This window comes from Mus musculus, chromosome 11 (genome assembly GCF_000001635.26).
Source record: "Mus musculus strain C57BL/6J chromosome 11, GRCm38.p6 C57BL/6J".
Classification (NCBI taxonomy): Eukaryota; Metazoa; Chordata; class Mammalia; order Rodentia; family Muridae; genus Mus; species Mus musculus.
The window spans coordinates 97,331,851-97,353,677 of NC_000077.6; the positions used below are offsets into that span (position 1 = coordinate 97,331,851).

General features: G+C 52.6%; 1 protein-coding gene across 2 annotated transcripts; it reads right to left on the reverse strand.

Annotated features, from left to right (window-relative positions):
• Positions 1-258: 258 nt before the first annotated feature.
• Positions 259-20,506, reverse strand: Gpr179 (G protein-coupled receptor 179). Of its 2 annotated transcripts, NM_001081220.2 has the most exons (12): positions 20,459-20,506; positions 19,373-20,195; positions 17,843-17,951; positions 15,556-15,643; positions 14,617-14,852; positions 13,858-13,926; positions 12,247-12,356; positions 11,759-11,997; positions 11,388-11,526; positions 10,737-10,842; positions 9,490-9,636; positions 260-7,440 (listed from the first exon to the last, which is right to left on the reverse strand). In NM_001081220.2, exons 2-12 carry the CDS (start codon positions 20,164-20,166, stop codon positions 2,596-2,598), a joined length of 6,882 nt encoding a protein of 2,293 aa, NP_001074689.1. In that variant the 5' UTR covers positions 20,167-20,195; positions 20,459-20,506; the 3' UTR covers positions 260-2,595. The 2 variants fall into 2 exon arrangements, with proteins under 2 accessions (XP_006533088.1, NP_001074689.1); XM_006533025.2 differs by lacking the exons at positions 14,617-14,852; positions 15,556-15,643; positions 17,843-17,951; positions 19,373-20,195; positions 20,459-20,506 and adding an exon at positions 14,316-14,369 and having other exon boundaries at positions 259-7,440.
• Positions 20,507-21,827: the final 1,321 nt, after the last annotated feature.

Here is a 21,827-nt window from a genome sequence, read left to right on the forward strand (position 1 = left end):
AGGAAGCCAAAGGATAAGTGCAATTTCATTTCCTCTGGGACCAAATCCAGTTGAGCAAATGGGCCCAGATGTGAAGGGTTGGCCTGGAGAGCAAGGCAGAGAGCATCTGTTAGCACGGCAGAGAATAAGCTGGACCTACCGCACCCCAAGTCCTATCAGGTACAGGGAGCAGGCCTTGGAGCAGGCACTGCTCTGTCTGCTGTCCCTCTGTTGACAAAGAAAACCACCAGTATCAATAAGCTGGAGCCGACCACAGGAGCCGAGAACAAGCATTCTTTATTATTTTCCTAGGTGGCTATTTATAACAGTAATACGGGGATAACGATGCTCGTCCCAGCTAGAACAGACCCAGTGGGATTGCTCTAGGGTGCACAGTTAGTGAAGTCTACCATAGCTCAGAAGCTGTGGGGTTAAGTAACCACAGCCGCAGAACAATACAGCTGTAGAAACCCAGCGCAGGAGAGCTGGGTAGGTAGGAGGGCTTAGTGTGGGAATGAGGGCCACTGGCCCCCAAAGGAGACCAGGCGACTCTCTTTCAGAAGTGGAGCATTCGGTTGCTTTTCTCTGAGGCTCTGAGTCTGTTCAGCGATTTTGCATGTGGACTCCTGGTTCTCCCACCAGGCATTTGGTCTCATTTGAGGTTTTCTACCTCTTAAACAGCACCTGTATCACTCCGGTTAGAGGGTGGGACTTACACCGTTGTCTTTAATGCCCCTGCCTGCTGGCTCTGCCACATTAGCCTGCTTGTCTTCACCCCCATCTCCCTCTCTCAAGCTGGAACCTCTGTATAAGTTTTTCTCCTTCTTAGTTTCCCATCACATGACACCAACCCTGTCATCTCGCACTGCTTAAGCAAGGTGGCCTAAACTGATTGTGGAGAGGAGAGCCAAGCTGCGGGTGGACGGCTGAGAAAGAGGCTTTGTACTCACGAGGTGCCTTTCCCGGCCCTGGGGAGCGCTACTCTTTCTGATAGTGGTTGGGATTCGGATTGAACAGGCCCTCTATTCTTTCCCAGGCTCCTCTGGGAAGAGATCTGAGTGAGTTAGAGTCAAGTTCTTGCTTGAGAACCAGAGATTCCTCCTTGGCACCAGTTACATTTACTAAAAAGAGGGTCCGCTTGCTGACTACAGAAAGACAAGGAGGAGGAGGCAGTGAGGTGGGGCCTGGACGTGGCAAGAGCTGGGGCAGGAATATGGGAAGAGGCTTCCTGGAGACATCGGGAAGAACACCTTGTCCAGTGTGGGAGGGCCCTGAGAGAGCGTCTCTCCTTCTCTGTTCTCTGTTGTCACTTTGGATACCAGCCGTGACATAAATGTCAGAGTGTCTGACTGTTGCTACGTCAGCCAACGGTCAGGGTACACATGAGAAGTAGTGAAGCAGAAACGGAAGAGTCAGGTCAAAAGACACGCCCCTTGCCCTGAGGGTGTGGCTTAGTGGGAGGGTGCTCGATTAGTATTCCTGAGGGTTCGGGTCCCAGCACCACAGGTACCCACAGAAAGACAAAGGCTGGCTGGGGATGTAGTTCAGGTGACAGAGTGCTTGCCTAGCACACAGGAAGTTTACTCTATGGCCTCTGTGTAAACTGGCCATGGCGTTGTACACCTGTGATCCTGGACCCCAGGAAGTGGAGGCAGGAGGACCGGAAGATAAAAGTTCAGCCTTAGCTACATCCTGATTTTTAGATGTCCCAGCCCGTCCTCTATGGGACCACGTGTCAGGGAAAGGGGTGGGGAGAGGGGCAAGGTCTAGGCCTGTGAGGCTTTTTTCCAGACACATTATTTTTGTCTTTGTTTTCCTCTGGTTTAGTTTTCATCTTTTAAATATTTATTTTAATTTTGTGTGTATATGTGTGTGTGTCTCTCTATATGTCTGTCTCTGTGGGGATATGTGCACATGAGTGTAGGTAGCCTCAGAGACCAGGAGAAGAAATTGGAGGACACCCCCCTCCCCAAGCTGGAGTCACAAGTGGTTATAAGCCGATTTGTCTTGGCCGTTGAGATCCAAACCTGGGTCCTGTGCAAGAGCAGCATGCGCTCTCAATCACAGAGCCATCTCATCTTTCATCCTGAACTACATGGCCTTATAGCCTTCTCTTGCCCACAGTCCCCAGTTGCTACTCCCTTAAGTGCTCTAGTTGTTTTGCTACCTTGGGTAAACTTTGGGAGAATTCCAGTTTGAACAGCTGTGTAGGGTACTCTGGACGAATGGCAGAACTCTTTAGAAGATGAAGGTCTAGTTTCTGTTTCCTGAAGCAGGGAGAGAAGTGGGGAGAACAGAATGTCCCCTGGGCTCCAACCCTTCTTCTACAGTTCCTTCTGAATGGGTTGCCATCTGGCCTCCTGGGCCCAGGAAGTACCCAAGCTATCTTTGAGTCAGCTCTTTGGGAACACTGGAACACAGGAAGTGTCCTGAAGGAGTTCTGACCCCCACCAGGGTGCTGTCATTCACAGTCCCAAGGGTAGTCAGGGGGAGGGTGCTGTCATTCACAGTCTCAAGGGTAGTCAGGGGTAGGGTGCTGTCATTCACAGTCCCAAGGGTAGCCAGGGGGGGGTGCTGTCATTTACAGTCCCAAGGGTAGTCAGGGGGAGGGTGCTGTCATTCACAGTCCCAAGGGTAGTCAGGGGGAGGGCTGAGTTCTCCAGCCTCTCCTTCAGAAGCCATTAGTCCTTGGTCGTCAGTTAAGGTGAAAGACTCTGGAGCCTCCGTTTCTGTGGGGCTTGGCTTTGGAACTGACTTGGCTCCAGTCTCAAGCTCCAAAGGTTCTTGTTCTCTGACGCCTTCCGGGCGGGAAGAGCCAGGTGGCTTGCTGATGTCTGGGCGGACACTCTTGCTCTCTGGGAGAAAGCTCTCCAACGGTCCGTGTACCGAGAGACAGACTGATTTCTCAGGGGCAGCTGGCACACCTGCCTGGGTTACTGGTAAAGCCAGGGGGCCAGATTCATCAGATTGGGCTCTAGTCTCCTCCCAGGGACAGATGTCTGCCATGGTACCCTTGATTTTATTTCCTTCCGGGTCTGTGACTTCCCACACACACAGTTCTGCTAGCCCTTTCCCTGGGCTGCTTGCTCCATGAAGACCAACCTTGGGGAGGTCTGTGTCCACCACGTCTTCCTGGGTGAAGAGCCCTGATGACATTGTGCCTTCTAAGGGGCAGACTGTCTCTGCTGCCTTCAAGAGATGTCTTTCAGCCCTTCCCTCCCCCTGTGACTCTCCATCCTGCCCCAGGTCCAGCGCCCCCTCCCCCACAGCTCCTGGACTTGCCTCCCAGGGGCAGATCTCAGCTTCCTTGATAGAAGGGACCTCTTCTACTTCCCAAGGACACACTTTCTCAGAACCGCCTTTGCTTCCATCAGAAGCATCTGTAGCTGCTTGCACCCCAAAGTCCTGACTCTCCCTGGGACACACAGCTTCCTGCTTCCCAAAGTTGCTGGTCTGTGGCATTTTCTGAACGGCCACACCTTCGTGATCTCGTGTTTCAGGGGCTCGCTCTTTCTCCTCTTGAGATTTCTCCTTTTCATCTTGTCTTGACATCTCTGTCTCTGTAACTCTCCCAGTCACCTTCTGGGCACAGGGCTCAACCTTGGTGTCACTGTCCGAGTCAGGAGCATCCCATGGGCACACCTCAGCAGTCCCATCCCCGGTGCTGACCAAGGGCTGGGAGCTAACTCTAGGTTGGTCAGGGCACTGGATGTGTGGATGGGAGGAAGAGCCTGCCAGTACCATGCCTTCCTGCAGGCTTATAGGCTGAAGTTCCGAGCTTGCTCCTCCCCCATCGACAGGAACCACTTGGGTTATGTATTCTGGGAGAGAACCCATCTTCAGGTCTTGTCTCAGCTCTCCCTTCTCTGATGCCCTGTCACTTGCTTCCAAGGACTGTCCTTCTACTCCCTGACCAACAGTGCTGAGGGGCAAGTCTGAGACCTTGGGGACCTGGGCAGGTGGTTTCCAAGGACAGATAGCTTCCCCTTCCTGTTCCCGGCAGAGTTTTGTGTCCCCCTTTGACGTGCCTTCTTCTTGGAAGGGGAGTCCTGCCTCTTCTAGATTCTGTCTCCTTTGCCGTTCTGGCTCGCATCCCGGCTCTCGCTCCAGTCCTTTTCCCACCGTCCCTTCATTCAATTCCCAGGGACAGATCTTGGCTTTTTCACCAGTAGGAACTTCCTCGGCTTCCCAGGGACACACCTCTATGGGCCTGGAGCTCCCGTGTTCCTGGAGTTCATCTTTTAGTTTCTCAGTGTTCGGAGTGTCTGGCTGCTGAGAGGAGTCCCCTGGACTCAAGCTATCCCAGGGACAGACCACCTCCTTCTCCGAACCAAGCCTCTCTGACTTTTTTGGAGCACTGGCAGCTACCTGCCTGGATCCAGAATCTGTAGACGCGTGGCCTGCATCGTTCGGACGGGCCTCAGAGGCTTCAGCTCCAATAGTCCTTTCCTCTCCAACCTCAGTCCCCACTTCCCAGGGACAGATCTCAGCAGCTCTGCCTGCCACGCTGCCTTGCCTCTGGAGAGAGGCTTGGGCTTTCTCTGTGTCTCTTTGTGGGGTGCTACCCGGGGCCATGCTCTCCCAGGGGCAGATTGCTTCCTGCTTTTGGATCCGCCCCTCAGCCTCTTCCTGTGCTTTGATCCTTGCTCTCCCCGGCATTTTCTCCTCATCTTTGTGAACTTCTCCTTTTGATGGGTGTTCTGATGTCCTGGTCTCTGGTTGTCCATCTACTTCCCAGGGACAGATTTCTGCTGTTGAAAGTGTTGCTTGCTTTTCCTCTGGCTTGACTGCTTCCCAAGGACACACTTGCAGTACCTGGCTACCCCCATGGCTTAGGAGTTTCTCACCGGCCTTGGAGGAAGCTTTGTCTGGCTGTGGGCTGGACCGCTCAGGGGCTTCATCCTCCCAAGGGCATACTGACTCCTGTCCTTGAGGGACTGTGGGTTTTGCCCTCACGGTTTGCTCCCCCGACTCTGCTAAGCATCCCTTTCTGGAGGGAGTCTCCTTTCCTGGGAGAGACTTCCCATCTGCCCCCGGATTCAGCCCGTCTGAACCTGCTAGCTCCTCCCCCAGCTCCCAGGGACAGACCTCAGCTTTCTTGTCATTAGCTATGTTCTCCGCCTCCCATGGGCATACCTCCGCAATACCACTGCCCAAACTACCTGAGCTTCCTGGGGCTTGAAGTGAGACGGCTGAAGGGCCCCGAAAATCAGTACTTTCCCACGGACAGAGAGACACCAGGTCTCCGCCCAGATTCCGTTCTCCCCAGAAGGTTGCCTTCTTGGGGGATTTCTGCCTTTCTTCAGGGAGTTCCTGTACCCTCTGAGTAGATGTCCCCTCCCCCACATCACTCATCTCCCACAGGCACAGTTCTGCCTTGGCAGCATGGGACGGAAGAGCCTCTGGGTGTGCGTCTCCTTTGCTCACTACCACAAACCTGCCCCCAGTTCTGTCAGACTCCTGATGCACTAATTGAGGAGACAGACCTCCAGAGTCCGGGCTCTCCCAGGGACACACAGCCTCCTGGCTCCGGACCAGCCTCTCCGGCTTCTTCCGAGGAATGGCACCCACACCTTCGGTCTCTGACTCCGCTAGGACTTTCTCTCTCTCTTCCCAGGACCTACTTAGGACTTGTCTTGATGGCTTCTTCTCAAGGCTTCCTCCCTCAGTCCTCTCCCAGGAGTAGACTTTGGCCTTGTTGACACTCTCTGGCGGGTCCATTCCTGATTCGGGTTCAGTTACTTCCCAGGGGCACACCTCTGCCACCCTGTGGTCAGCACTGCCCAGGGACTGGAGGGCAGGGTTGGGCACCTCTTGGTATCCCGCGGGGGATTCCTTCGCTTGTTCAGCATTTTTCTCCCCAAAAACTTGCCTCAGTGTGGTCATCGTTATTTTACCAGTTCTCTCAACTTTCCGCTCCCCTGGACCCGGGGCCACTCTCTTGTTCCTATCTTCTTGCTCTCGGCTGCCCTCCTTTTGACAAACGTGGAGCATGCGGCTGGTGTGAGCGTTCTGTTGGTTCTGGAGGGACTCTTCATCTTCGCAGGGGGCGAGGGCAACCTGTTTGCTCACTGCCTTGGGCCGGCCTAGCCTGGGAGATCGGAGTGGAGCCCCTGTGCTCACCTCGGTAGGCTTTCCCTTCTCAGTCTCAGGGGTGCCCTCCCCACCATCCTTCTCTTTGTAGGTGCTCCTAGACCGGGTCAGAGCTTTAATGGCCAGGCCCAGGCTGCGCACGGAACCCTGCTGCAGAGGGGTCTTGAGGCTGTGGGATTTTGAGAAGACCTTGGGCTTTTCCTCATCTGTATCATCGGCTTCCCCCTGGACATGCCCACCCTCTGTGAGTGCCTCACTCTCTCCAGTCCCCCTTTTCTCCACTGCCACAGACAGGGCCCTCCAGATCTTGGTACGAGCAGAGGCAGGTGAGTGGCCGCTTCGCTCTGGCCCTGCCGGGTCTTCCTGGACCACATTTTCTTTCTTGCCTGGAAGTTCTGCATTCTCCCAGGGGCAGATGAAAGTGAGAAGGGTGGGGCTTTGAGGGGGTTTTGAGACTGGTGCCAGAACAGGGGCGGGGGCTGGGGCCGGAGCCGGCAACAGAATAGGAGCCAATGTGGAGGCCGGAGTGGGAGACAACATTCTTGGCTCTCCCAGGCAGATCCCGGACAGAGCCAAGACCGGTGTGGAGACCTGGTGCCTGATGGGTGGGTGAGGCAGCCTTCTCCCAGCCTCTTCATGAGGCCTCGCAGTGGTTTGAGAGCTGTCCATGCTGCTGCTCTTGCCAGGAGAAGGTGGGGCTGACAGAGGAGCCCTTAGAGGCCATTCCAGCCTCCTGGTCGATGGCCTCCGCACCGGGCTCACCATGGCTGCCTCAGCCTTCTTTCTTTCCTCTCTCTCTTTTGCCTGCCGATAGGTTTCCTCCAGGTAGGCTTGACTGGCCACCAGCAGCGCCTTTTCCCTGGAGCCAGCCGCCACACTGAGTGACTTCTGCAGGGAGATGGGCCTGGCTCGAGGGAGTCTTTCTCCCACTGTCAGGTTGTGAGCACTGGCAGACCTGAAGCCCAGGGCTGGGGGCCCGTCTGCCAACGACTCTCGGCCGTCTGTGGGGGAAGCCTTCTTGGACAGGGTCCGTCTCAGCGTGGAGTCGAAGGGGAGAGTGTTATGTTCCCTGTGGTGGTCATAAGTGCTGCGGGTCTTGCGGAGGGCCGGTGGCTTCTCCGTTTCTTGAAGGCTGGAGCTGAGGAGCCTTCGTCGGGAAGAGCCTGGCAGGCTGCCGAGGCCGAGAGAGCCCGAGTCCCGAGAGTGCTGCCGAGCCAGGGCCTCTGGGAACTCGGCCAGGTATCTCATGAAAGAGCGGCCCAATCCCTGGTGCGAGCTGCCCCGCTTCTTGGGCAGGTGGGGGTTGTTAGCAGCCATCTCCTTGGTCTTTCGGATCTCTAACTGGGCGTAGAGTTTCTTCAGCTCATCCTGTAAGGAAGGGGGCCACCTCTGAGATGGCTGAGTCCATCCTGCCACCAACAGTGCTCTCCTCCATGACACTCCCCCACCCAGTTAAACTATTCTCTCTGGGGAATCACTTCTCCACCAAGTTGTATCCCTTTCTTTCTTTCTTTCTTCCTTTCTTTCTTTCTTTCTTTCTTTCTTTCTTTCTTTCTTTCTTTCTTTCTTTCTTTCTTTCATTCTTCCTTCCTTCCTTCCTTCCTTCCTTCCTTCCTTCCTGTCTTTCTTTCTTTCTTTCTTTCTTTCTTTCTTTCTTTCTTTCTTTCTCCCTTTTCCTTTCCTTTTTTCTTTTTTTTTTTAAATTTATTTATTTATTATATGCAACTACACTGTAGCTGTCCTCAGACACTACTATCTGAAGAGGGTGTCAGATCTCATTATGGATGGTTGTGAGCCACCATGTAGTTGCTGAGAATTGAACTCAGGACCTTTGGAAGAGCAGTCAGTGCTCTTACCCTCTGAGCCATCTCACCAGCCTGCCTTTCTTTTTCTTTTTCTTTTTCTTTTTCTTTTTCTTTTTCTTTTTCTTTTTCTTTTTCTTTTTCTTTTTCATTTTTCCTGAGACAGGGTTTCTCTGTGTAGCTCTGGCTGTCCTGGAACTCACTCTGCAGACCAGGCTGGCTTCTAACTCAGAAATCCGCCTGCCTCTGCCTCCCAAGTGCTGGGATTAAAGGCGCGTGCGCCATCACTGCCTGGCCTTTTCTTGTTTCTTAAACTCAGAATTCACCACTCCGTTGCTGCAGGACCAGAGCCATGTTGGGTCTGGCTCTATTTAGCCCTCAGGGTTTAGAGTGTTCTAACTTCTCTGGGGCACTGTGATCTCTGGGGAGATGTCCGGCATGAAGGGACAGGCTGGGCATGAAACTTCTAACCCACCTGCATCTCAAAGCTATCTTATTGCCCTCTCTCTGTGCCTCTGTAGAGTTGGGGTTTTGGTTTGTTCTGTTTTGTTTGTTGGTTTTGAGGTGAAGTTTCTATCTGTGGCCCTGACTGCTCTGGAGCTCACTCTGTAGGCCAGGCTGCCCTTCATCAGGCTTTGGCTATGCTCTGATTTCTCAGTTCAGGGAGGAGCGCCAAGGCAGACTAGGCAGAGCTCAGAAGATGAGGAGGCTGCGGGAAGACCTGCAGAGGTTGTTGGAATGAGGAACTGGGAGATGTGAAGGGTAGGTGGGTGGCTTCCCAAGATGGCTTCTTTGCCTTGGGTTATATATAAAACCACATGACCTCCTGATTTCTCTCAACCCCTGGCTCTATATAATGCCCTTGAGAAGAAAAATAAGCTTCTTCAGAGCTATCCTCCAGAAAGCCACTTTTTCCTAAGGCCCACTGAAAGAAAGGGGATCCTGGTGGCCAGTCTGCTGAAACTTCCTAGTCCTTACAGCTCACCCCTAGGCTCTTCAGTTATTCCATCTTGCTAGAGACTCTTTTTTAGTCTTTTCTAGTCTGTCTCCATGATGATATGGGGTTAAGAGTGTACTCTTGGCTAGGCCTGGGCGTTTGGGTTTTGGGGAGCCCAGGCTAGCAGAAAAGGGAGGTACAGTCTTAGAGGGAGGGAGGCCTTGGGGGTGATTCAGTGGTACCCCAAGCCAGTGGTAGCACAGCTGTGTTCCTCTGCTCAGTCCTTAAAAGTTGATCTCAAGGCTGGGTATGATGTCTTTAATCCTAGTACTTGGAAGACAAAGGGGGGCAGATATCTGTGAGGCCAGCCTGGTCTCCAAAGCAAGGTCAGGACCGCCAAGGTTCTGATACCAGAGACACAGAGATACTAAAAAGGGGAGGGAGGGAGAGATGGCTCAAGCGGTTAAGAGCACCAACTGCTCTTCCAGGGGTCCTGAGTTCAATTCCTAACAACCACATGGTGGCTCCCAACCATCTGTAATGGGATCTGATGCCCTCTTCTGGAGTGTCTGAAGAGAGTAATAGTGGAATACGCATATGCATAAAGTAAGTCAATCTTTAAAAAAAAAAAAAAAAAGGTGATGTCAAAGACATTTGGGGAGGGAAGGGGAAACCTACCCGAATATCCCCTGGCTCCAGGCTGCGCTCACTCCATGCCGAGGCGATGCTGCTGTTGAGGTAGGAGCCTGAGCGTTGCAGGTCCAGCTCATCCTCATACACTTCATCCAAGATTTCTTCCCGGGGAGGTGCCCCTGGCTTCCAGAACTGTCCGAGACAGGTGGAGGGGGCGGGAGGGAAACCTACTCTGCCTTTCCTTCATGAGTCTTCACCCCCACCCCTTCCTGGTTTGGACACTAAGGCTTCCCTGCCATTCTCCCTCAGCAGTGACCAGCACAGCATCCTTAGGCATGGCCTTCCGTTCTCCATCCGCCTCTGTGTGCTAACTGCATTCCACACCTTCAGAGTCTACCGGCTGGATTGAAAGGATACCGGACATGGTGGCGCACGCCTTTACTCCCAGCACTTGGGAGGCAGAGGCTGTCAGATCTCTGTGAGTTTGAGGCCAGCCTGGTCTACAAAGCCAGTTCCAGGACAGCCAGGGCTACACAGAGAAACCTTGACTCAAAAAACCAACCAACCGGGGCTGGTGAGATGGCTCAGTGGGTAAGAGCACCCGACTGCTCTTCCGAAGGTCCAGAGTTCAAATCCCAGCAACCACATGGTGGCCCACAACCATCTGTAATAAGATCTGACTCTCTCTTCTGGAATGTCTGAAGACAGCTACAGTGTACTTACATATTAAATAAATAAATCTTTAAAAAAAAAAAAAAAAAACCAACCAACCGCCGGGCAGTGGTGGCGCACGCCTTTAATCCTAGCACTTGGGAGGCAGAGGCAGGTGGATTTCTGAGTTTGAGGCCAGCCTAGTCTGCAGAGTGAGTTCCAGGACAGCCAGGACTACACAGAGAAACCCTGTCTTGAAAACAAAACAAAACAAAAAAACAAAACCAAAACCAAAATCCCACCAAAAAAAAAAACCCCACCAAACTAAACCAAACCAAACCAAAAAAAAAAAAAAAAAAAAAAAAAAACCAAAAACACCAACCAAACCAAACCAAACCAAACCAAACCCTACAACAGCAACAGCAGCAACAGCAACAAAACTCCCCCAAATGCTCTTTGTCCACTCCTAGCTCTATGTTGCTTGTGAGGGAACTGGAAGCAGGGAACAGCTCCTCTCCCAACCACCTCCTTGCCTGGGATGCTCATCATTCTTGATTGGAGAGAGTGCAAGGTGTCAGGGCCACAGCGTTCTTTACCAAGGGGCTGAGGGCCTACCTTATGCAGTAGGGGAAGGACCTTACCTTAGGGATGAAGATCAGAGCAAGTGTGGCTGTGACTGTACTGTGGGTATGGAGGAAGAAGAGGAGAAGTGTCCAGTCTGGGTGCAGGGAAGGAACCAGCACAAACCTGAGGGCCAGATGGGACAGGGTGACCATCAATCAGCGTAGGTGGGAGCAGCCTGCCTGCCTCACCTCACTGACTCTCTGCCCCTGCTTCAGCCCCAGCCCTGCCTGGCAGTGGCCAGCAGAACACGATTTCTTCCCTCTCTGAATCACAGATATAATCCCAGGCTTCCCATTAATTCCATTTCCTGAGACGTCCACCTAAGAGATTCCATTCCACTGATAGCACTGCACTCAGGGATCACCCTGTGATTTGCTCCTTTGTCCACCACAGACCCAGGGCCCACAGCAGGCCTGCTGCTCTGAAGCAAAGGCTAAGGAGTAAGCAGGGAGCAAGGGCTTGGGGGGAAAAACACGTAGGCTGGAGACAGGGAATTAGGAAGGAGACATACTTCCTCTTGTGGATTGGGTATTTCTTCTGACGGAGATCTGGGGTATAGGAAAGGTATAGCAGGATTGCTGGGATTATTGTGAGACGGGCCCCCTCACCGGGAGGTGGGGAACATGGGCCGGGTGGGAGGAGTCTCAGGAAGAAGGGCGGCTTCTCACCTGGCAGTGTGGAAGGCAGTAGAGAGCAGTAGCTCATTGTGCAGGGCAATGCTCATGTAGCGTGGTTCGTGGAAGGCTGAGGGGACAGCCCGGGTGGCATAGCAGAGGAAGCTGCCCCAACAAAGCAGCAGCATTTCCGCTGTGGGGATCGGGGAGAGAGAGAGAGAGAGAGAGAGAGAGAGAGAGAGAGAGAGAGAGAGAGAGAGAGAGAGAGAGAGAGAGAGAGATCCCTTACCACTTCAGCAGCCTGCTGACCCTCTCCAAAACCAAGTGTGCTGGGTAGCCCAGACCCAGGGTGAGCTAACACAAGGAATCCCCTGGAGGTGACTAGTCAAGAGCAGAGGAGGCTGGGGTCAGGAGAAGGAGCTCACCCACAACCATGATGTAGTCCCAGTGGTCATGGTGACAGAGGTAGAAGTGGCGGCCAGTGGGAGTGTGACCCCGGGTCACCAGAGCTGTGTGCTGGGTGCCTGGCTCCAGGGCGCCCGCTGTCCACACAACCAGGAAGCCCAATACCAGCAGCAGGAGCTGCCCCAGACGCCGCAGCAGCTGCCCGCTACTTGGGTGTGGCACCCGCTGGGCAGTTCGAGACAGAAACAGCTGGAGCACCCTGAGGGGAGTAAGGTACACGGAGGTTGGGGCCAGAGCCCAGAACTCTGTCCATTGCTCCCCAGCGCCGCCGCGTGGCGTGTTACCTTTAGTGCCCTTTCCAAAAGCTACACGGAAAAAGCTGAGTGACTGAGACTGGTTGGGGAAAGGGTGGTACCGGGGAGGGTCTGACTTTGAAAAACTGCACTGTGCGAATGAGCTGGGTGGCCTGGGGTGAGCAGAGCAGTGGCGAGGTCTGTCGGGGCCCTACCTATAAAGCTTCAGGATAATGGTCCCATAGACGACGGCAAAACCCAGCAGCCGGACCCAACGGAGAGCAACGCAGCGGAATACGCTGGGCTTGAAGTACAGAATGAACACCTGATGGCAAAGGGGCAGAGACAACTGTTCTCGGTTGCGCTCTTATTCCAGTCTAGAACCGTGTCACATGACCAATCTTCCAGGCAGCCCCACAGTAGAGGCTTCACATGTCCCTCGTGCAGAGTTAAAACAAAACAAAACAAAACAAAACAAAACAAAACAAAACGCGTCCTAAAACACACAGCAGGTCAGAAAACTCTTTCCAGTGTGGGTCTCTGCCTGCAGAGCTCACTAGGTCAGCCAGACATTTGTGAGAGGAGAGGTGGGGGGAGGGATTGTAAAGATGCCAAATCTTCCTAGGAAGGCAAGGAAGGATTTTGAAGAAGGACAGTTGGGGTGTGGGTTTTTGCTTTTTGTTTTTATGTATATGAGTACACTGTAGCTGTCTTCAGACACACCAGAAGAGGGCATCAGATACCATTACAGATGGTTGGGAGCCACCATGTGGTTGCTGGGAATTGAACACAGGACCTCTGGAAGAGCAGTCAGTGCTCTTAGCCTCTGAGCCACCTCTCCAGTACCACAGGAGTGGGGGGTATTAAGAAGAGAGGCCAACTACTGTGGAACGGTGAAAGGCAGCCTGTGTTTTGGTTGAGCAAGGCATACTCCGGAGACCCAGTAGAAAACTCTACAAGGGACGGAACAGTGAGCCATGTTCCCAGACATAGGCTCCTGACACCACGGAGCCCCCAACGCCATAATCATGTGACTTATCAGTCACGCAGACAAAGTCCCAAGCTCCTGGCATTCTGGCTAGACTCTACCCTCACAGTTACCTCTCTCTCTTTAGCTCTATCTCTCATTCTCATCTCTAGTTCTCCTTCTCCCCCTCCCTGCCCCCCTCTCTCCACGTGGCCATGGCCGTCCTCTCTCTTTCTACCTTCTCTCTTTCTCTTTGACATTCTACAATAAAGCTCTAAAACCATGGACCGTCTCTACTCATCGACGCTCGCCATGTTGGGGCAACAGAGCAGGCTTTCCTCTAAAAAGCCGCGTCTAGGGGGGTGGCAAAAGAAGAAAAAAAAGAGCCGTGTCTAACTTTTCTCTGGAAGGCCTTCCTGCGCTCCAGCCATGGACCAGACCAAGGGCTCTCACCGGAGTAGGAACCACCCAGCGCCCCCTCTCCCCCTGCCCTCTTCTCCCTTTGACCCCGGGGGCTGACTGAGCTCCCCCCTACCCCACACCCCACCCCCCCGCCTTCACTTTGTCCTCAGCTCTTCGGAGACATACTGTGACATCTGGGATGTACAAGACTGAGAACCTGTTGTCTCTGGCCTCCATGAATCCCAGAGACCCTGGACTACTCCCTCTCTATCCCCTTGGACTGGGGTTCCGTGGCTTCCCACAGCCAGACGCCCATCTGGGCCACGTAGAGAGCATGCGGTAGTTCCCCGAGTCTGCCTGCCCATAGCACTGAGCTCTGGCAGGATGCAGTTCCTCCCCCGCCCTCTTTTTTACTTCTCCATGCCTGCTGCAGACAGACTACAGGTCACAGACTCACCGGGAAGTAGAGAAGTAAGGATCCAAAAAGGATGGTTTCCAGCAGGACGATTCCAGATGCCCGGATCCTCTGTTAGCCCAGGGGAGACAGGTGTGAACAGGGTGTGAGCGGGGTGTGAGCACCAAGCCTGGCCTGGGTCTGTCAGGATGCTCACTCTGGCCCTGGCTTTCCCCATCAGCACTAGCTCCACCCTCTGTCCACAGCCACTTGTCCAGTCTCACCCCAGGGTCTAGCTACACTTGCTGGGCTCACAGCAGAGGTTGCAGAAGCTAGAAAGGGCCTCTGGCATTCCTCCGAGCTTTGGGTCAGACTGTACTTTATCTAGAATAAGATTCCCCCATTTCCTCGCTGTAAAAACCAGTTAACCTTCAAGCCTGAATCCAACATCACTTTTCACACTCTCTACCATGCTGTCTCCTCCAGAATAACTGGGTCTCCTCTCTTAGCTCCTACCACACCTGGCGACCACCTCCATCCTTGCCCTGTCTCATTGCTTCCTCCCTGCCACCGGGGTCACATTACTTCTCTTGCAGAGTGCCTCTGTAGTATTTTGAAGTGAGTAGGCATTCAACTAGTATTTGTTGAATCAAATACAATGTTGCAGAGGCAGAAGCAGGTCTAAGATAGAGAGAGGTCACTGCCTAATGTCACACATTCTGATGTAAAGAAGCAAGACGGGCATTGGTTTCCCCAGGATTTAGTTCTCTAGCTGAGATGGGTTGGATGTGTGTGCTGAGGAGAAGTGGGGGGCCTTCTTGCCTTGCTCCCTCGGCAACGGTAGGCCACCAGCATACTCAGGAAGACCGCCAGCATGCAACAGGCCTGGCATGCCAGCACTGCCGTCCTCAGTGCCAGGGCCTCTTCCACCAGGCATGGTGTGGCATCCAGACAGCTGGTGCAGCCCTCAGGACACGGCTGGCACCGTAGCAGCTTCCCTAAGCTGTCTTGTGGGGACCCAAATTGCCCGGCAGCTTGTGTTGCACTCTCTTCTAAGCCTGCAAAGAATAAAAGGGGTGGAAGAAGGAGAGCTTGGCTGGAGACACGTGAAGGTCTAGCCTTGGGTCCTGAAGGCTCCATGCCCTCCTGTACCTTATGACCCCAGGAATAGAAATGAAGTGGGTATGTCCCGGGAAGGACAGGAAGAAGTGACGCCAGGCTTAAGGCTAACTTGTCTCATATCTATGTATTCTGTTTGTTCTCAGAAGGAAGACACCTACAAAATGCCCTGCTGCTGGTCTCTATCTCTTGCTCTTCCTCTCTCCCTCCTTTTCTCTCAAGACAGGATCTCAGTTTGTAGCCCAAACTGGCCTTGAATTCATGGCAGTCCTCCTGCCTCATCCTCCCAAGTGCTGGGATTACAAGTTTGCACCACTCCGCCCAGCCTCCTCTCCTCTTGGCTTTCTCCTGTTGAGCCCCCACTTTTTTTTGTTGTTGTTTTTTTTTGTTTTTTCAAGACAGGGTTTCTCTGTGTAGCCCTGGCTGTCCTGGAACTCACTTTGTAGACCAGGCTGGCCTCGAACTTAGAAACTTGCCTGCCTCTGCCTCCCGAGTGCTGGGATTAAAGGCGTGTGCCACCACACTGGCGAGCCCCCACTTCTTCCCAGGGTCACCTTCAGCCCACCTTTCTTCCATAGATGTTCCATCTCGACTTACCTTGGCTCACAAAACCTCTGCTTAGCCCTCTCCACACTTACGTACCCCCAGAACCACTAGCTCCATAGAATCCAGGTCGGCAGCGGCAGAGATAGCGGCCAAGGACAAAACCCTGACTCTCCAGAGGGACACACTGTGGGGATGACAAATGACATTTGTTTGTATGATGTTTTTCTCCGAAAGCTTTCCGTGCTGTGGCAAAGAGCCCCCTCCCTCCATGGCTTCTGTGTTTACATTAGGAGAGTTCACCAGAAGCTGTCTCTGGTTCTTGCCTAGCCCTTCCTCCTCTGGAAACTTTCTCATCTCTGCCGTTAGGCCTTTTAAAGGATTATCCAAGAAAAGAGTACAGGATACCTAACTCTTTGTTAGTAGCAGGGACCTCGAGTCCCATTTCTTGGTGCCTAGCTCTTTACTGGGGGGAGTGAAGACAGAGAGAGCTCAGAGCTCCATCATACCTTGTGTGCCTACACCCTGCTTCAAAAGGTTCCCATGACCCATCCCACTTGGTACACACAGATGATGTAATAGCTAGTCTATGTTAGTTTTTTTTTTTAAGACTTATTTATTTATTATGTAAACAGCATTTTGCCTGCATGTATGCCTGCATCCCAGAAGAGGGCTCCAGATCTCATTACAGATGGTTGTGAGCCACCATGTGATTGCTAGGAATTGAACTCGGGGACCTCTGGAAGAGCAGACAATGTTCTTAACCTCTGAGCCATCTCTCCAGTCCAGTCTATGTCATCTTGACACAAGCTAGAGTTATTGAAAGTGAACAGAGCCCCAACTGAGAAAATGCCTTCATAAGATCCATCTGAAGGGCATTTTCTTAATTAGTGATTGATGTGAGTGGGGGCCATCCCTGGGCTGGTGGGGGTGGGTTCTATAAGACAGCAAGCTGAGCAAACCATGATGAGCAAGCCAGTAAGCAGCACCCTGCCATGAGTTTTGCATCCATCAGCTCCTGCTTCCAGGCTCCTGCTTTGCATGAGTTTCCTGCCCGAGCTGCCTTTAATGATGAACCGTTCTATGGAAGTAAGAGTGAACTAAACCCCCTTCTCCTCTGGTTGCTTTGGTCATGATGTTTCATCACAACAACAGTAACCCTAAGACAGGGGAGTTTAAAAAGACCTCCCCAGAGAGGGTCAACTTCCATCAGGACCTATCTGGCTTTAAACATAGGACTGCTTTTCTCAGCCTTAAACCAGGCTGGGGGAATGGCAAAGTCAGCTCTTTATTCTCCCTCCCCCCTATTGATGTTCGCTAAGCAGAGGGGAATAGCGCATGGCCGTGGCCTCAGAGGTGGGCAGGGAAGACTGAGGTCAGTGGCTGAGAACAGGTATCTCAGAGGTAAGGGCTTTGAGCCTGCATTTGGCTTGGTTTGCCACGTTCAACACTCCCAGACCTTTTTGAGCTGTGGCTAGCCTCCTCCTCTACCCGTCAGCAATTCTATTAACTTCCATGAATACAAATGGAGCATCCTCTGTGTACCATGAGGAGCTCAGAGCTGTGTTGACATGAAGCAGGTGGCCTAGGAGAGGGAAAGCTCCTGGCTCAGAAGTTGCCCTAAAGAGGAATCCTGGGGCCGGGAGAAATGGCTAAACACACTGCACAGCCTGCAGGCAGCTCAACCTTTCCAGGGGCCTAAACCTCTTCCAGGGAGTTCAGCTGGTTCTTGCGTCTTCCAGGCGGCTGGTCTGGTCTCAGAGTGGTCTTTGCAGCTTTTCTCTGAGAATCTTTGCTATTCTGCTTCACCTCTCTGAAAGGGACTCTCAGCATGTATTTGGCAGGGAGGAGTCTAGTGAATCTGATCAGTTTCAGGAACTTCCTGAAGCTATTTTGAGTTGTGTATCTTTTTGTTTAAAGAACTTCTCTCTACAGGGTGCTAGAGAGATGGTTCAGCAGTTAGGAGCACTGGCTGCTCTTCCAGAGGTCCTGAGTTCAATTCCCAGCAACCAGATGGTGGCTTACAACCATCCAGAATGGTATCCTCTTCTGGTGTGTCTGAAGACAGCTACAGTGTACTCACATACATGAATCTTTTTTTTTTTTTTTTTTTTTTTTTTTTTTAAGAGGAATCCTGGAGTGCTGAGTACCAGAATGGAGGGCAGCAGGGAGGCACACTGAGGTTTCACAGGCAGGAGGGGTAGCTTTTTTGGGGAGAAGTAGAAGGGATGGACTAGGTTGTACATTAGCCTTGCTTTACCAAAGCCCGCCCTTGCACCTCTGCCAATCACTTGGTACTGCCTTGAAGCCCTGAGAGGTCCGGGTGGCTTTGGCAGTGATAAGAAAGGGGAATGAAGGCAGGGCTCGGTGGAGCCATCCTTCTTGCCTGGGTGCTGTTGAGGTCGCACAGGTGTGTGTTTGAGTACCAGCCCGGGCCGCTTGCACACTGGTTGATGTCCACACTTTGGAGGTCGATGTCCATCTGCACCTGTCCCCTAGGGCAGCAAATTGGCAGTTAGGGTCACGGTGGGAATGCTGAGGTGATTGCCAGACTATGGGGGCAGTGTGGTCTTTGTTTGCACACATTAGCACAGAGGCAGGAGGGCACACACACACACAACGATGATCTTCATTGTGCCATGAACCCTGTCTCTGTGGTGACAGTCCCCCTCCCACTAGGCTGTAATACACGCGCGAGCACATACACACATACACACACACACACACATACATACACACACACACACACACACACATACACACACACACACTCACACACACTCACACTCTCACACACACACACACACACACTCACACACACTCACACACACACACACACCGCCTCTTTACTCTGCCCAGGCCAGGTCTGAAGTGATCACAGCAAAGGAGGGAGCCATGGAAGGGAGGAGCTCTGTGGTAACTGAATAGAGAGAGCTCTGGCAAGGAGCCAGGATGCCTGCTGGGAACATTCTGTGGGGGCAGAGGCCTGGAAAGGCAAGGCTGCCTGCTGTGGCCTGGCCTTGCTGTGCCCCTTTGCTGCCTGCCTCCCAGGGGGGTAGCTGACCCTTTCCTCTAGCTGAAGGCAGCGACAGTTCTTTGAGGAATATCACAAAGTACTTACTGTGCTAGCCTAGATAAGAAAATGGAGCCTACTCTACCAAGAAACTTGTCCTTAGCAATGACGCTGGGGATTCAGCCAAGTCGTGGACAGAAAGAAAGGGCATGGCTTCCAAGCCCCTGTCCAAGAATTTTTTCTCTCCTGGGAAGCCTCCTGGAGAGTCCTTGTAGAGCATGTATTATTACTGTCATTTAGGTCTCAGGTCCTAACTCTTTGGTCTGTACCTCAGGCCTGAGAACCAAGACCTGTCCTTGTCTGTGTTCCTCCATCTGCACACACACACACACACACACACACACACGCTTACACACTTACACACAGATAGATGTATGTGTACTTACCTGTAGATACACATGCTCATAGACATTCTTACAGACTTAATATATAGACAGCATCAACAGATACCCAGGCACATGTCTGCAACCCCACACTTTGCAACTGGAGGCAGGGGGATCACGATTACAGGTCAGCCTTGGCTACATGAGAACCTGTCTCCTTAGAGGACACAATAAAATGAAGACACACACACACACACACACACATAAAACAATAACCAAACCAATAGATGTCCAGATAAGTATGCATGAATTGTCTTGCTCACACGCAGCACGCACACCTGAGTGTTAATAGTTACAGATTCCCAGTGCCAGCTGTAAATAGACACAGCTGAATGCACACACACACATCTGTGCCCCCTAGACATTCACATGTTCTTGCCAAATGGTCTCTGCATAGTGCAGGAGACTTGTGGACCCCTTGTCCTTACAAATCCATCAACTTCTACCCAATCTCACTCACCTGACCTCTGGGGTGAGGTCTGGCTTGAGTCCATAGAACGTGGCAGAGACTGTGACTAGCCAGCCAGGACGGAGCTGGCCCTCATGACATTCCAGGAAAGGGGGAGATAGCTTCACCTGCTGTATGTCCCCCACGTATCCATCCCCCCGTGGCCACTTGGGACTGTCAAGGCTCCTTAGGTCATTGGTCAGTACTCGCTTCTGGAGGACAGGACGATCCAGATCCTCTCCTGGAGTCTCTTCCTGTACCTTGTTCCCAGAGAGGTCCTGAAGGACGGTCTCATCCCCCATCCGAGTGGCCTGCAGGGCCAGCTGAAGGTGGCTGGCCCCCGGTGCAGGGTTAAAGGTCAGCAGAGCCCTGTAGGCTTTCGGGTCTCCCTCTGCCACACTGCGAACAAGCGCCTGATACCACTCCACGTCCTCCTCCACGCTCGACTCCCGGATGTCGTTGGCTTGTAGGAGCATGTTGAGAAAGTTGGCAGCCTGGGCCAGGGTGCCCGCTGCTCTCTGTAGGACTGGGGGGACCCCGGCTTTGCCTTCCGCCCCACGGACTTCATATTTCTCACTGCAGTTTGCTCCTGACAGCCGTTGAACATCTCCAGAGTAGAGAAAGGCCAGGGCTGCTTCAGCCCCCTTTGGGGGCATCCACATGGGCTCAGATCTTGGCTTGGCTTGGGACGGTAGTGGAGGCAGAGAGCGCAAGGGCCTTTGGCTCCCTAGAGCCCCACTACAGAGGAAACAGCAACTCAGGAGCCCCCAAGCAAGAGAAGAAATGACCACTGCTCTGGCCCCCATCCTTCAGCAGTTTTCAGATCCCTGGAGTCCTGGGTGGTTCAGAAGAAAACAGGCAGAGGCTGGCATACAGTCTGATTCCACACCTTCTCTCCTCCCTCCCTCCCTTCCCCCTCTCCCCTCCCTCCCCCCACCCTGTCACTAGTACCATGTAGCCTGTTTTGTTTTGTGTTCCCCCCTCTCTAATGTCATCAGTTAGCTTCCAGATATAGGTATGAGGGCCTTGCCCCTCCTCACTCAGGGTGTCGCCCCATCTCCAAACCTTTTAATCCTGGCATACTACTCTTTTCTCTACCTCTGATCCAGTACACTGACACACAGTCCACATCTGCTCCAGAGAGAGAAGAGGGGAAGGGAGGGGACCAGTTGTTCTCTCCCTACCGCCCCCCCCTCCTTGCTCCATTAGGAGAGATGGGCAAATCCGGCCTGGGGCACCATAGCAACCAGAGAGAGATGAATCCAGGTCCCTCTCTCTACCCCTCTGCCCCACTTGGCCTCCTGGCAGCAACTGCAATGAGCATAATAAAGAGCTGGCTGAGTGTGTGTCCTGGCAGTGTCCTCTGCTCCTGATGCCTGCACCCCTGACACTGCTGCTTAATGGTGTTGAGATGGGAATGGCAAAGGTGGTGCAGAGAGTGCCCAGGAGAACCAAAATAAGCCTGTTAACAGACTGGCTGTTCCTGAAATGTTTTTCTGCATGTAATCTCAATGCATCCCATGAGAAATTTAGTGGGAAAATGGGGGGGGGGCGGGTTATAGAAGTAGAATATATGAGGCGGTGGTGACAAATGCCTTCAATCCCAGCAATTGGGAGACAGAGGCAGGCAGATCTTTGAGGCCAGCCTGGTCTACAGAGTGAGTTCCAGGACAGCCAGGGTTACAAAGAGAAACCTTGTCTCTAAAAACAATCAAACAACCAAATAGTGTAGCAAAAGCCTAACAGGTAGTTATAATAATCTTTTGACACAAAAGGAAGGGTTGCAAGATGGTCATAAAGATGTGGTCATAAAGACATGGTTGCCTTTTCTTGGAACAGGCAGTACAGAACCATTTGTAGTTAAAGTTACAGGCAGGGCATAGCCCAGTCCTTGAGAAACAGAGGGTTAATCATAAATGCACGCCTTTAATCTCAGCACTCAGGAGGCAGAGGAGGGTGTGTTTCTGTGAGTCTGAAGTCAGCCTGGTCTACATAGTGAGTTCCAAGATAGATAGGGCTACATAGAGAGACCCAGCCTCAAAAATAAGTAAATAACATTTCACTGTTACCTTTTTGTGAATGAAGATGTATATGGGGGTATGTGGAGACCAAAGGTCAATAGCAGGTGTCTTCCTCAACCCCTCTCCTCCTAATCTTGAAAGCCTCTCACTGAACCCGGAACTCACTGGGTCGGCTAGACAGGATGGCCAGCCAGCCTGCCTGCCTGCCCCAGGGCCTCTCCTGTTTGTCTGGCTTTTTACTGAGCATTGGAACCAGAAAGCACTTTAGTGATGGAGACATTTCCAAAGTTTCCTGCCCTCTTTGTTTTAACATTGGTTATGTATTAGAAAGTGGAGCACAGATGTGTGCCACGTGTGAAGGTCAGAGGAAACTTGTGGGAGTTGGTTTTCTCCTTCGACCGTGTGCATCCTGGGTTTAAACTCAGACTGACAGGTTTGGTGGCAAA